Below are 12,929 nucleotides of genomic sequence, written 5' to 3' on the forward strand. Positions count from 1 at the left end.
CACATTTAGTATTATAAAAAAATAGAAAAAAATGAATCACTGTTTAACATAACTTTATTATTAAATATTTCCACTTTTTCTTAATTTTACCTTTACATTAGCCAAGTCTTATGCATTTTATATTGAAAGTAATGTTATTGTTGGGTTCAGTATAAGCTTACAAGCTTTTTACAGTTGCAATTAAGCAAAGTAACTTTTGTTATTTGCACTAATACTATTTTTAATATTGAAAGTAAGTGGATTATAACAATATATATATGTATATATGTATAACTACAAATGCGGTTATAGTACTTTGCTGTTACATGCTCGCTCTGTACTTTGCTGATGTTGACAAGAAAAATATGTAATTATTGCTTCCATACAAATTAATAAGCGAATGAAATTCTAAATGAACAAATAGCAACAACACTAAGAACCACAACAACATTGAAAAGTAAAGACTTTTATATATTTAATATCATATGTGCTTCAGTTGTTTTATTTTCTGCATACATTCGCATATATGGTCACTTTTATATGTTTAAATTGCTTGCATGCTTTCATTTGTATGCAAACTTTGTATATTTTTGGTGACTGTTCAGTCAAAATATAACAACAGTGACTTTGAAATAATTTGTTGTTAAAAATCCATTCACAAAATATCATGTATAACCGATTCGAATTAACGATTGCACCAATTCGAAAGACTCAAGCACGAAAGCTTTAAATGCACATTATACATATATACATACATATATGTACATATATATATATGTTTATAAGTATATAGTTGTTATTGTACTACTTTATATTTGTTATTATTAGTTTTGTTGTTGTAATTAATCGAACAATTGTTTCTCAATATTTCGTACCGCAGACCAGCGTTAAACCGTTCATAAACGCGTTTCGAGTCAAACTAACCTCAGCTTTCGTTGTTGGCCAGCGTCAAGGTAGTCGAGTTGGTATAAACTGTAGCTTATGCTATGGGCTTGGCTCGCAGAGTGGTAGCACAAGAATTGCTAGCTTTATAAGAAGCGCTGGTAATGACAAAGAGCCAAGAGCATAAAACGAACTAAGGCAAAGGACTGAAACAAGCAAAAAGCAGAAATGGAGGAAAATATGTGGGCTTAAAAGCTAATTGCGAGAGAAAAATGAGAAAACTGACTAGTTTTAGCATAATAAGTCAAACAGAGCAGCTTTCAATAGCCAGAGAGCGATTTTTTGGGAGTTTGCGTTAGGCGGAGAGTAGTGCACAAATTATTAGATTTTGAAGCATACGTTGCACGCAGGTGTCCAAACGTAAGCGACTTGCTTGTAAATCGAAAAAGTGTCTATTTCCAACTTATTAGAAGTTAAACTAGCAAATAATTTAATAATAATGAGGATTTAAATTAAATTGTATGACCTTTTCTTAATCTGGATAAATTGCAAGTAATTAGCAGTTTAGAAACATTTGCGTCACATAAATCCGTTAACCTCATCCATTTGGCAGCGAAATTGATGTACGAGCTAAGCAAACTCCCAACAAAAAATAGGCAAACGACAACATTTAAACTTAAAATTAACACAGGCATCTCATAGCCATTAGCAGTAAACCCTATAACCCATTTTGTGAAAGATTTAACAAGACAAACAATCAGACAAACATGTAGCCGGTGGAAAACAAGCCAAACTGAATTAAAATCGAAAATAATAGTAGTTTTTTAATGCTTATACAATCTTAAGACATGCCTGTCAACGTGTTTGTGTATTATGTGTTCTCAGTTAATCTTCCTCCAACAGCCAGACAGATATTTGCGAATTTTCGTGCATCATATACATACATGCATCTATCACAGCAGCAAAGTGAAGAGTAGCTCAAAGCTAAGCGATTGTTTCCTACGTAAGTCGCGCATAATGCATACATATTTAAAAATCTGGCTCATCGATGGCGAGTTGTCAATCGTGTACGATCCCACATAAATTGTAAGCTGAAAACCTGCACCAACATACTATACGTGTATACATAATAATATGAATTCGCTATAAATAAGTGCATATGCTTATGTATGCGTATGTATATTTTTATGTCAGTACATCAATAACACCGATCGTGCAGTGAAGATGACGTTTGCCGTGAGAGGAGTTTCACTATACCAAATCTGCCATCACTGTCGCTGCAAATGCATCGATACTAATTTTTTTATAGCAACAAAGCATTGTAGATTGTTGATTTTTGTAAATTTGCCAATTCTGAGTGCCAACAGATAAGTTGGCATAACGTTTTTGTTGTATGCTACCACGCAACCCTTTCACTGCTATGTTGCACGATTTGTTTCTGTTCATTTATTTTTAATTTAATATTTAGGTATGCATATTTATACATTTGTACTGATGAGTAGTTACAAACATATTACGATCGCTCCTAAATCGTTTAACCCAGCACATACAAAACGCCGGAAATTGAACAGATTTTCCTGTTAACACCCTCTATTAAAGATACTAAAAAATACCTAGCAACAAGAAAGAGCATTGTTAATAATAATGAGATTTAGTTGCTTAATTATTTAGATTTTTCTTTTCTTAGAATTATTGTACCTTTATTTATGCAATTGTTTTCATTACAAATATCGACATTGTTTATAGTCAAATTACTTTCAATGTGCATCGAATCTTCACACATTAATTTTACATTTTCTGTGCGAAATGAAAATAGCTCTGAGAAAAATCAATTTATTAAAAAAAAGAAAGCAATTCAACAATACTTAAACTGTATTGGCCCACATAAAAAAATTAGCAAACATTTAAGGTCTACAATGTCGCTATAACAGTTACATAACACGAAAATGCAGCTTTCAGAAAATAAAATATGGTTTGCCTTTTCGATTTGCACTTCATGTGATTAATTCTTATACTTTAAGCGTAAATTTTATGTCACTTAGGGATGTATGAACTAGTAACTAAACGCTGTGCAGCATTTATTGGAAGAGATGCAGCATTTATTTGCCAGAAGTAAACTTTGAAAGGCTTTCCAACAAACCGATGTATGAACTGTGCTCGAAAGCAGTAGCCAAATCTGAGAGTTTTTCAACGAATTCATTGCTAACACCTTTCTCTTCCAAGAGATTCATCAGCAAGTCATAAAGGTACTGTAAAGAAGCCAATATTAAAAATTGTTGGCCATAAATTAGTTCATATCTACTTACGCCATCGAGCACATCACCGGCCACGGCATAAACCTTATCGTTCCATTCACCTTGGTAGATACATATCTCATCAATGCCAAAAATGTCATCTGCATAAATAACCAGGAAATTTAAAGCTTCATCGGTATTAAATAATTTCATCACTTACTGTATTCGCCCTCTTGTGGAGTACCTTCCAAGAAGGAGCATGTGAATGAAAGGGTTGTGTTGCCCTTAACGATGTCAATTTCAAAACGCGGTTTACTGCGCATCTCACCGATTTCAGCCTTTTCCGCGTTGGGGTCCAACTCAGGTTCGTCTTCAGTATCCACAGTGTGGTTGACATTGAAGTTAATGACAATTCTATACAACACACATTTTATTAATGACTTGTAAAGTTTAACTCAATTTTTTTGTAATTTACTTTTCCTTATCACTCGTCTTGGTTAACTCAACATCGGCGCCATCCAGCTTAACATTGAATCCCTCTATTGTTGTGGGAATAGTTTTGATTTTTTGCGCTTTGCGTTCCGCCAATATTTCTTCAGTCAGGAATTCCACAAGTTCCCTTTCGCCTTTAAATTAAAAAATATATATCATTTAATTCAAAAACTGTACGCCATAATTTCATCACGTTAATATAGGTTATGTAATTAATAATATTTCAACCGGCAATAGGTGTTAAAAATATCTAACCTTTGGTGTGCAAATGTTTTACTCCACCGCAACCGCAGCTGCAGCTTAAGCTGGGCTTGTGCACATTCAAGACATTGGTGGTGGCACCAGAAGCTTCTGGATTCTTGCACATGTGCCAGAGCGTGCGAGTGAAATCACGTTTACCGAAAACATTTTTCAATGCGTTGTTTGAGTTGGCAGCAATCAAACCGTTGCAGAAACGAAGTACAGATTTTGTTAAATTACTCATTGCGAAAATTTTAAATTTTGAAATTTTACGGATAAATGCACTGCAGATATTAATTTAACCTCACACAATTTTCTGCTGGTAAATGTCAACTTTGATTTTGCTTAGAGTATGTTCGCCGACAAAGGTTGTTGCCATATGCTATTTTTTGTTTTGAAGTATTTCGGTTAACTGCCAAAGATCCTGAGATGACAGGGTAGAAAAATAATATAAACAAAAATAAATAAATAAACAAAAATTGAGACAATGATCCCAAGCTAAATAATTAGGAATCGATGATTTATCTACTTATAATAATTACAAGTGCTTTGCAAATATATTTTACAAATATTAAGCCCAATTTAAAAAAAGTATTCGTCATCTAAAATATGAACAAATAATTGGTACCCCATTTTTGTACCAATCAGCTGATTTTGTTCTTACAATTGGCCTTTAGCTGACGTATGTTTTCTCATGTATTTTCGTTTCTATCAAGGTCCAACAAATAGCTACAAAAACATGTGATTGCGTGAATTTACCACATTTATAGTCATATATTTTAAATTGTTGTTACCATGAATAGTTTGGGCGATGATTGCACGGAACTAAAGAAGCAATACGACGCTTGCTTCAACTCTTGGTTTTCTGAACATTTCCTTAAAGGTCGCCATGATGATTCGTTGTGTGCACCGATCTTTAAAATTTATCAAGATTGTGTAAAGGTCAGTGGGTTCTTGTGTTAATGTTACAAAATTTTATTAAATTGAATTTAGATAAATAAAATGTTTCTTAATTTTACAGCGAGCAATGCGTGAGCAAAAAATTGAACTTCGAGAAATCGATTCAGAAATCAATACCGGCGAAAAGGAGCAACAAAAACCTGACCATACAAAAAGTTGACCGATACTGAATAGTGATCTCTCCACAACTGCAACGATAAAATCATACGATTCTGTTGGTACTGGCATACCAACCAGTTTGGCTGGTTACGCCGAGTATCCTATTAAGAAAGGTTCATACAAAAGGGACAATTCTGTATCATAATTTGTCATTTTATTACAATATGTTTGTAATACAATAATGTTCAATTTGGCAATAATGTATGTATATCTAAAAAAAAACATTCAGTATCGCAGTATTCCGCGATTCACGTAAATTAACAAAGCATAAAAGAACAGCGGTTTAATATTGTATGTAAACACTAAAATTAAACTTAAGTATTAAATAAAGTTAATTTTCATTGTAAATGTTTTAAGAAAATAAACGTTATTTAACGTAAATCTTTATACTATTACTTAATTTTTACTTCTGTCATGCCCATGAATGTTATTTCTTCCAGATAATTGCTACGTTGCCTACAATTCCGTTCATTGTGACCCTTTCTTTTACACAACAGACACGTGACTATCTTGTCACCTTTGTGGACAAACCCAACGCTATGATGCCTGCGCCACTCCGCGCACATCAATTCTGTATGTCCTTTCTGCAAACAGATCCAACAATGCTGATTTGCTTGATATATTTGACACTCATGCTCTTCCGTCTGTGTGCAGCGTCTGCAATTTGTACAATGCACATAGTTAGGCTTGACGCAACACCCACAAAGCTCACAGTGGCGATAAGTGCTGCCATTTTTTGCCGGACAATTGCCACATTTAGCACAATGGCGGTTTTCCAAGGCTGTGTAACGCTGGCATAAGGCACAATATTTGTACTCCTCTTCAACCGGCAAATGTAACAATTCCAAAGGTACATTCGTGAAAACACGCACTGGCGAACCAAGCTTGCGACACTTCTCGCCTACATTAGTGTATGCGCTGTGATTGGTGTAATTAACCTTGTAATCACACATGTGCATATGCGGCATTTCTTGCTGTATGTAATGTTCGGAAAAATAAGGAAATATCCAAAATATTGGCAAAGGTTGATGAGGTAGGTTGTTCATTAAGTTGAATGTATGCGTAAGCTGTCTCAAAGTGCCGGCTATCGGTTCTGTGCGACAACCAAAAGGTGGATCCGTAAATATTAACAGCTTTTCTTTGCTGGCAAAGAAAAGTTAAATAAATATTGCTATATTAAAAACAGTATATCGTTACATTATCCAACGTACTTACGGTTTACACTTTAAAAACTCTTCGAATATTAAACTCTGCTGTTTGTCGAAAAAATGGTTGTTACACATATTATACCAAGCAAAATTTTTATCGTCATAGAAAAGAAACAGGCGATGATCAAAATCCAATAAAAAGCTTTGTATCTCGGAGAAGTTATTATGTAAAAAAGCGTGCAAACGCGGAGCACCCATACAGATCACCTTACTACAATTTGACATGAAAATCATATATGTATTATTAAAACTTCATTAATTTGTCTGTAGAAATACATATGTATATCTTTACTCACGTTACACCCAAGTTCTGAAAACACTTTCCGAAGAATTTTAACGCCTTGTCATCGAAAAAATATTGCGCTTGCGATTTATCATCATCCAGTGGGCGTAGGAACCGAGTTGGATCGCAAAGCAGATCATTAGTTAAATTCCAAACCATTTCATGACCGAAATGCAATGATTGATCATCACGTAGTAATGGTACATTGCAATGTAGACAGTAATGAAGACAGTCATCGTGGTATCCCGCCAATAACTAGACAACTTTATTTGATGTACATAAATATAATTCAATCATCGTTGTATTACCTTTTGCCGTTTCTTCTTGTAAGAATTAATGTAACTCCCTAAATCATAACGCTTTGCCAATTTCTGTGGCGTTAATTGTTCTGCTGGCAGCTGAAAGCTGCATAAACGTTTATCCCGATGCGCTGCACAAGCATAATAAGCAAAAGCTGGTTTATCTGCCAATTGGTTGCATGTTTGGAACAACAATGTTGGTCCATGTGGGCAGTGTGGATGCCGAACACCATGTTCTTCATCGGGATACACTATTTGTAATTTGTTGGCGTTTTCCATTTCAAAATGTAATGTATTCACTGATTTCCTTGTTTATTATTGTTCTTGATATCTCCTGAATCAGATATTTATCTGTGGCTTAAATGCTATTTCTATATCTGTCTCTTCAAATTATAAACTGAAAAACCCGCTTTACAAGCTTTCTATCGGCGTCTGACAGCTAAACAGCTGTTTACTGCAAAAGCTTTAGTTTAGTTGCTGTTCGAACGTATGTATGTACATATATCACATCTCACGACTCATATGTCTTTTACAAACATACATATGTATATTAGCTTTGTTTCTTATCTGCTAACTATTATTAGCTAGCACGATTTCTGTTGAAAAAGTATTACTTAACCCAAAAAACAGCAGAAACTAGCAGAAGAGAGCACAAATTGGGAGCGTAAATAGCTGTGGGAGTTGCTAGTAAAATTTCTATTAGCAGAAAATAGCTACTGCCTATCCTTTTCGGATTATTTCTTCCAAATTTCAGAGAGATCTGAGAACTAAAACCAAAGTTACAGCCGTCAACAGCGCGTTTCTCCCATGTGCCTCCAAATACGTGCCGACCGCTCGTTCGCGATTATCTCAAAATTCGAGTATAAAACAATAAATCGACGCGTCACTCGTATAAATGTGAATGAACAAAAGTGTAAGCATGTTACGTTTTCGATAAGACCAAAAATGTGCCTGGCAGTAAAATTAAAAAATTGTTTAGTACCCCAAGCGAACGAAGTGACATATCTTGGTATTCACCTAGATAGAAGACTTACGTGGAGAAAAAAAAATCTAGTAAAATAACTTGCATGACGATAAGAGCTGCAAATTTAAATTGGCTATTAAATAAAGACTCCAAACTTAGTCTAGACAACAAAGTGCTTTTATATAATGCGGTCATAAAGCCGATTTGAATGTATGGCATTCAACTGAGGGGTACGCCCTGTGCAACTAATATTGATATAATACAAAGGCTCCAATCAAAAATGCTTAGAACAATCACGTGTTTACTATGGTACATGCGTAATGAAAATATCCATAAAGACCTTGGTATTTCTATGGTAAAGAAAGAAGTAGAAGACAGCAGAACCCAAACCCTCCACGCAGGAACTCCTCGAGGAGAGGGGAAACAATTCGGGACGACCAGTGTCTATCCGTAGTCGAACACAAGCCATATCGCTCGGATTGGATAATCGCAAGGTACTTATTTACTGCAGATTCGATCAAGTGGGCAATGGCTTCGTTCGAAAAGTTCAAGTCTCCCGGAGTGGATGGCATCTTTCCAGCGCATTTACAACAGGGAGAGCAGGATCTACTGCCATACCTTGTTCGGCTGATGAGGGATAGCCTCGCAATGGCGTACATCCCTGAAATATGGAGGACCGCGAAAGTAATCTTCACACCCAAAGTAGGAAGGAAGGACTATTCAATTGCTAAATCATTCAGGCCAATCGAAGGTGCCTTTGACAACACGTCTCACAGGAGTGTAGCCAGGGCACTGGAGAAGAGGAATGTGCGCAGATGGATAGAGGCCGAACTCCGCCCAGAATTGCTGAAACCACGGTAGGAGATACAAGGATTCATCTTGGCACAACAAAGGGCTGCCCACGGGGGGATGTGCTATCCACCCTGCTATGCTATGGCTAGTCTTGTCATGGACGACCTTCTAGCATTACTAAATTACAATGGGATCCGCTGCTAAGGGTATGCGGACGACATTGTAATTATAGCCAGAGGTAAATTCGAGGCCACCCTCTGCGACCTACTACAAAGAGGTTTAAACCTAAAGGGTGGTGTAGTGAGATTGAGTTGAACATTACAATGGGATCCGCTGCCAAGGGTATGCGGACGACATTGTAATTATAGCCAGACACTATTACGACTATATTCACGACACTTAGGTCCCTACCCGGTGTCAGGAACCTTACACTTGGGGGCAGAGAGATAGAGATGACCAACGTGGTCAAATATCTTGATCTCACACAGGATTCAACTTTTCGGTGAAAGCAGCATGTTGACCTGACCTTGGTTAGGGCGACAAAAGCACCATGATTTTGTGACCGATAATCAGGCATGGGCCAGGGCCACAAAAAGTGGCAATGCGCACTTATCCGACGGCAGCTCTTGAAGTCATGCTTGAACTCACACCGCTTCATTTAGTGATCGGTCAAGTAGCAAAGCACACACTTCTGCAAATAACGGCATAGAGGTGTGGCAAAGGTAAGGTAATCTCATCCCATAGAATGAAAGATAAGTGACACTATACCATTGGCGCTTCTCCCGAGGGACAGCATTACCAAAAAGGTTAACTTCACGAAGAAGTTCAAGGTTACCCTTGACAGCAAGGATGAGTGAAACGATTGAGCTGCTACTGAGGAATAGTAGGATCAAGTGGTACACTGACGGCTTGAAAACGCCGAAGGTAATCGGTACAGGGATCGCAGGGGCACGCGCTAAGCTCTCCACACCTATGGGAAGTTTTCCGAGCATTTTTCAAGCAGTAGTGTTTGCCATAAGTCGTTGCATAGGGATAATCCTCCAACGCAATTATCGCAATGAGCATATAACGATACTTAGCGATAGTCAAGCGGCACTAAGAGCAATCTTAAGAGATCAATGCCCGGTTTCACAGTCCATACTTATGTTGTACTTAAGATAAAACAGGAAAATATTGTTTTACAGTTTATACTTATGTAATGCTTAAGTACTGAAAAGGGGAGACTTAAGCAGTGCTTAAATAACAGCTGATTTTTGTTTTGAATTTGCTTTGAATTTTCAGCGACATCTTTCGTAGCGTAGGGCAAGTGTCCGTTCGTTTGCACTCAATAACAGCTTATACTTTTCCTTCAGTTCCCATAGGTGCTCCGACTCGCTAGTGATGAAATTTGGGGTTCTTTTTGTTGTTTTCATCAATTTTTGATATAATTTTCCTCGCAAATTTATGTATTGTCTGTTATAATTTAAATATTTCAAACATATTTTTATGGAATGACATTTGTAAAACATATGTTGCCCATAACGTTGCCATATATCATAATAAAATTTTATAGAAATTGAGCATTGACTGTGAAACGCAAACGACCACTCAGTTTGCAACAATACTTAGCTAAGATTTTATTTAGGCACAACTTAAGTATGGACTGTGAAACCGGGCACAAATCTCTACTGGTGCAGGAGTGCAGAGAACGGCTTAACAGCCTAGCGGAGCGTAACCAGGGGCACCTAATCTGGCTGACGAGCCTGCCCGATCCGCAGCTTCCACTAACATGGTAGGACCTGAACCCTTCACTGGAGTGTTTCCCCATACCATAAGGGAGTTGCTCCGCAAGGAAAGAGAAGGCAAAGAAAGTCATTGGCAACAACTGCATGGCATTCGACATGCCAAGTTGCTAATGGGGGTACAATCTCAGCAGATTTAAATTCGCAATTAACCTCCATAGGGATAAACTCAGGCGACTGGTCGCATTTTGCACAACCACTGCAAGCTCTGCAAGCTGAATAAGCATTTATACTACATGGGCCTATCTTCTTGCGTAAACTGCCGGTTATGCGACAGAGAGGCTGACACACCAGAACACCTGCTAATCGACTGCACAGCACTCTGTGGACGCAAGATTTAGGCCCTTGGGTCCATGTTTCCGAATAGGGATCGCATCGCCTGACTAACACTCAGCAGAATATTGGATTTTATCAATATTAAAAAAAAATCCCGTCTTTGCAAAAAAACTTTTTTTTTCAGAAAATTCTGAGTCTCTAGTGCCCGGTTTCACAGTCCATACTTAAGTTGTGCCTAAATAAAATCTTAGCTAAGTATTGTTGCAAACTGAGTGGTCGTTTGCGTTTCACAGTCAATGCTCAATTTCTATAAAATTTTATTATGATATATGGCAACGTTATGGGCAACATATGTTTTACAAATGTCATTCATAAAAATATGTTTGAAATATTTAAATTATAACAGACAATACATAAATTTGCGAGGAAAATTATATCAAAAATTGATGAAAACAACAAAAGAACCCCAACTTTCATCACTAGCGAGTCGGAGCACCTATGGGAACTGAAGCAAAAGTATAAGCTGTTATTGAGTACAAACGAACGGACACTTGCCCTACGCTACGAAAGATGTCGCTGAAAATTCAAAGCAAATTCAAAACAAAAATCAGCTGTTATTTAAGCACTGCTTAAGTCTCCCCTTTTCAGTACTTAAGCATTACATAAGTATGAACTGTAAAACAATATTTTCCTGTTTTATCTTAAGTACAACATAAGTATGGACTGTGAAACCGGGCCTTAGCCTCACTGCGTAAGGTATCTTCTTAGTTATCATCATAATTTTATTATTTTCTTGAACAATAAAATCTAATATGAACTTTGGGTATTGGGTTGAAAAAATAAAAATAACGATATTATAGGATTTACAGTTTAATACCAGCGCTACAATTGAAAATAGCAGATATTCAAGGTGTGTTGTGGAATAGGATAGTTGTCGGAATCGGAATTGAATCGATCAAAAAAAGTAGTAGGTGTCATGAATTCAGATATTATTGGTTTGATATTCGAAACATAATTTATCGGCTTTGCTATAAGAAACAAAGCAAGATCGCAGATTTGACAGATTTGACTGAAGTACTTTCGCGTAGTACTCCTTTCTGCGTTAAAAATAAAAAATATATTGACTTTTTGTTATAAAGTGGTGAAAGTGGTTATATTCTTTGGTTATTATGCACTCATATTCAAACAAAATTTAAGTTTTCGTTATAAAATTGATAAATTTTGATTATTATTTCTGTCATCGATTTCCATTTATATTTTATATAAAGTGGTTATATTTTACGGTTATAATGCACTCATATTGAAACAAAATTTGAGTTTTGGATATAAAGTAGTTATATTTTTTGGTTATTATGCACTCAAACTCATATTTTAAATATAATAATATATATATCGTCACCTAAAATACAAACCAATGTATCATAAAAAATAAATGGAAATCGCTGACAGATATAATAACCCTTTAATCAGGAGGACTTCCTCTTTCCAACGGTACCTTCAAATCGCCACGCCAAAGAAATCGGAATTGTGCCACATGAGCAAATAGTGCACGAAATAAATAGATAAAAACAAATCAAAAAAAAAATAACAAAAACAATGCAGAAAAGGAAACGCAGCAAAGAAGTCCGCGATTACACGAGGCAACTTTAGTTGCTAAATCTCAGGCGATTCTCTTTTGCTGTCGCCCATTACCATCACACGAGCAACTTGTGTTGCGCAACTCTGTTCGAGTTTTTTTCTCATTCTCTTTCACTTTACTTTAACCCATTGTCTACTCTTTACTTTAACCCATTGTCGTTTCTTTTTCCTTATAGGTATTTGGGCCACTCTATCACATATATTAATCAGCTCTGTCAATTAAGAAATACATTTTATTTATTAAAACAAACATATATCACCCTTTTTACTATCGTCTGAATCAATTTGTATGGCTTCCTCCATACATTTCACAATATTTTTAATTAATTCGATTTTTTCGTCATAATCCATTTTCTAAAATATTTATATTATATTATGTATATTTGTATACATATTTGCAAATTACTTACCAAAAGATGAAATTAAATTTTTTAAATATATTCAAAATATTAATTTCAAGAAAAGATACGCAAATGCAACTATGTACTACGAAGGAAAGAACACAAATGCCGAAAAACGTCGCAGCGAACTGTTACGAATAAGAACACAAAGCGAGTTGCTAAACACTGGAAACTCGGCGCGATTCTCCTCTCCTCGTCGCCCCCTCGCCTATAAACCAAGAGTTGCCGCAACAAAAGTTGCCTCGTGTAATAGAGCTCGAACGCAGTCAGCAGAAGTAGCAGAAAACAACAATCAGGCAACAACAAATGCGCTGACAGCAACCAGTCTACAGGTACCAGCA

At 36.2% G+C, this 12,929-nt stretch overlaps 3 protein-coding genes across 3 annotated transcripts; 1 reads left to right on the forward strand and 2 right to left on the reverse strand.

The window, feature by feature from the left end:
- Positions 1 to 2,520: 2,520 nt before the first annotated feature.
- Positions 2,521 to 4,158, reverse strand: LOC120772062 (complement component 1 Q subcomponent-binding protein, mitochondrial). The gene is made up of 5 exons (XM_040100450.1): positions 3,843 to 4,158; positions 3,571 to 3,721; positions 3,316 to 3,509; positions 3,168 to 3,256; positions 2,521 to 3,110 (listed from the first exon to the last, which is right to left on the reverse strand). Exons 1-5 carry the CDS (start codon positions 4,069 to 4,071, stop codon positions 2,961 to 2,963), a joined length of 813 nt encoding a protein of 270 aa, XP_039956384.1. The 5' UTR covers positions 4,072 to 4,158; the 3' UTR covers positions 2,521 to 2,960.
- A 367-nt stretch (positions 4,159 to 4,525) lies between these two features.
- Positions 4,526 to 5,240, forward strand: LOC120772292 (TP53-regulated inhibitor of apoptosis 1-like). The gene is made up of 2 exons (XM_040100802.1): positions 4,526 to 4,769; positions 4,849 to 5,240. Exons 1-2 carry the CDS (start codon positions 4,623 to 4,625, stop codon positions 4,945 to 4,947), a joined length of 246 nt encoding a protein of 81 aa, XP_039956736.1. The 5' UTR covers positions 4,526 to 4,622; the 3' UTR covers positions 4,948 to 5,240.
- A 78-nt stretch (positions 5,241 to 5,318) lies between these two features.
- Positions 5,319 to 7,168, reverse strand: LOC120772291 (rRNA N6-adenosine-methyltransferase ZCCHC4). The gene is made up of 4 exons (XM_040100801.1): positions 6,746 to 7,168; positions 6,451 to 6,692; positions 6,162 to 6,365; positions 5,319 to 6,089 (listed from the first exon to the last, which is right to left on the reverse strand). Exons 1-4 carry the CDS (start codon positions 7,013 to 7,015, stop codon positions 5,339 to 5,341), a joined length of 1,467 nt encoding a protein of 488 aa, XP_039956735.1. The 5' UTR covers positions 7,016 to 7,168; the 3' UTR covers positions 5,319 to 5,338.
- Positions 7,169 to 12,929: the final 5,761 nt, after the last annotated feature.

The sequence above is a fragment of the Bactrocera tryoni genome, chromosome 3 (genome assembly GCF_016617805.1).
Source record: "Bactrocera tryoni isolate S06 chromosome 3, CSIRO_BtryS06_freeze2, whole genome shotgun sequence".
Classification (NCBI taxonomy): domain Eukaryota; kingdom Metazoa; phylum Arthropoda; class Insecta; order Diptera; family Tephritidae; genus Bactrocera; species Bactrocera tryoni.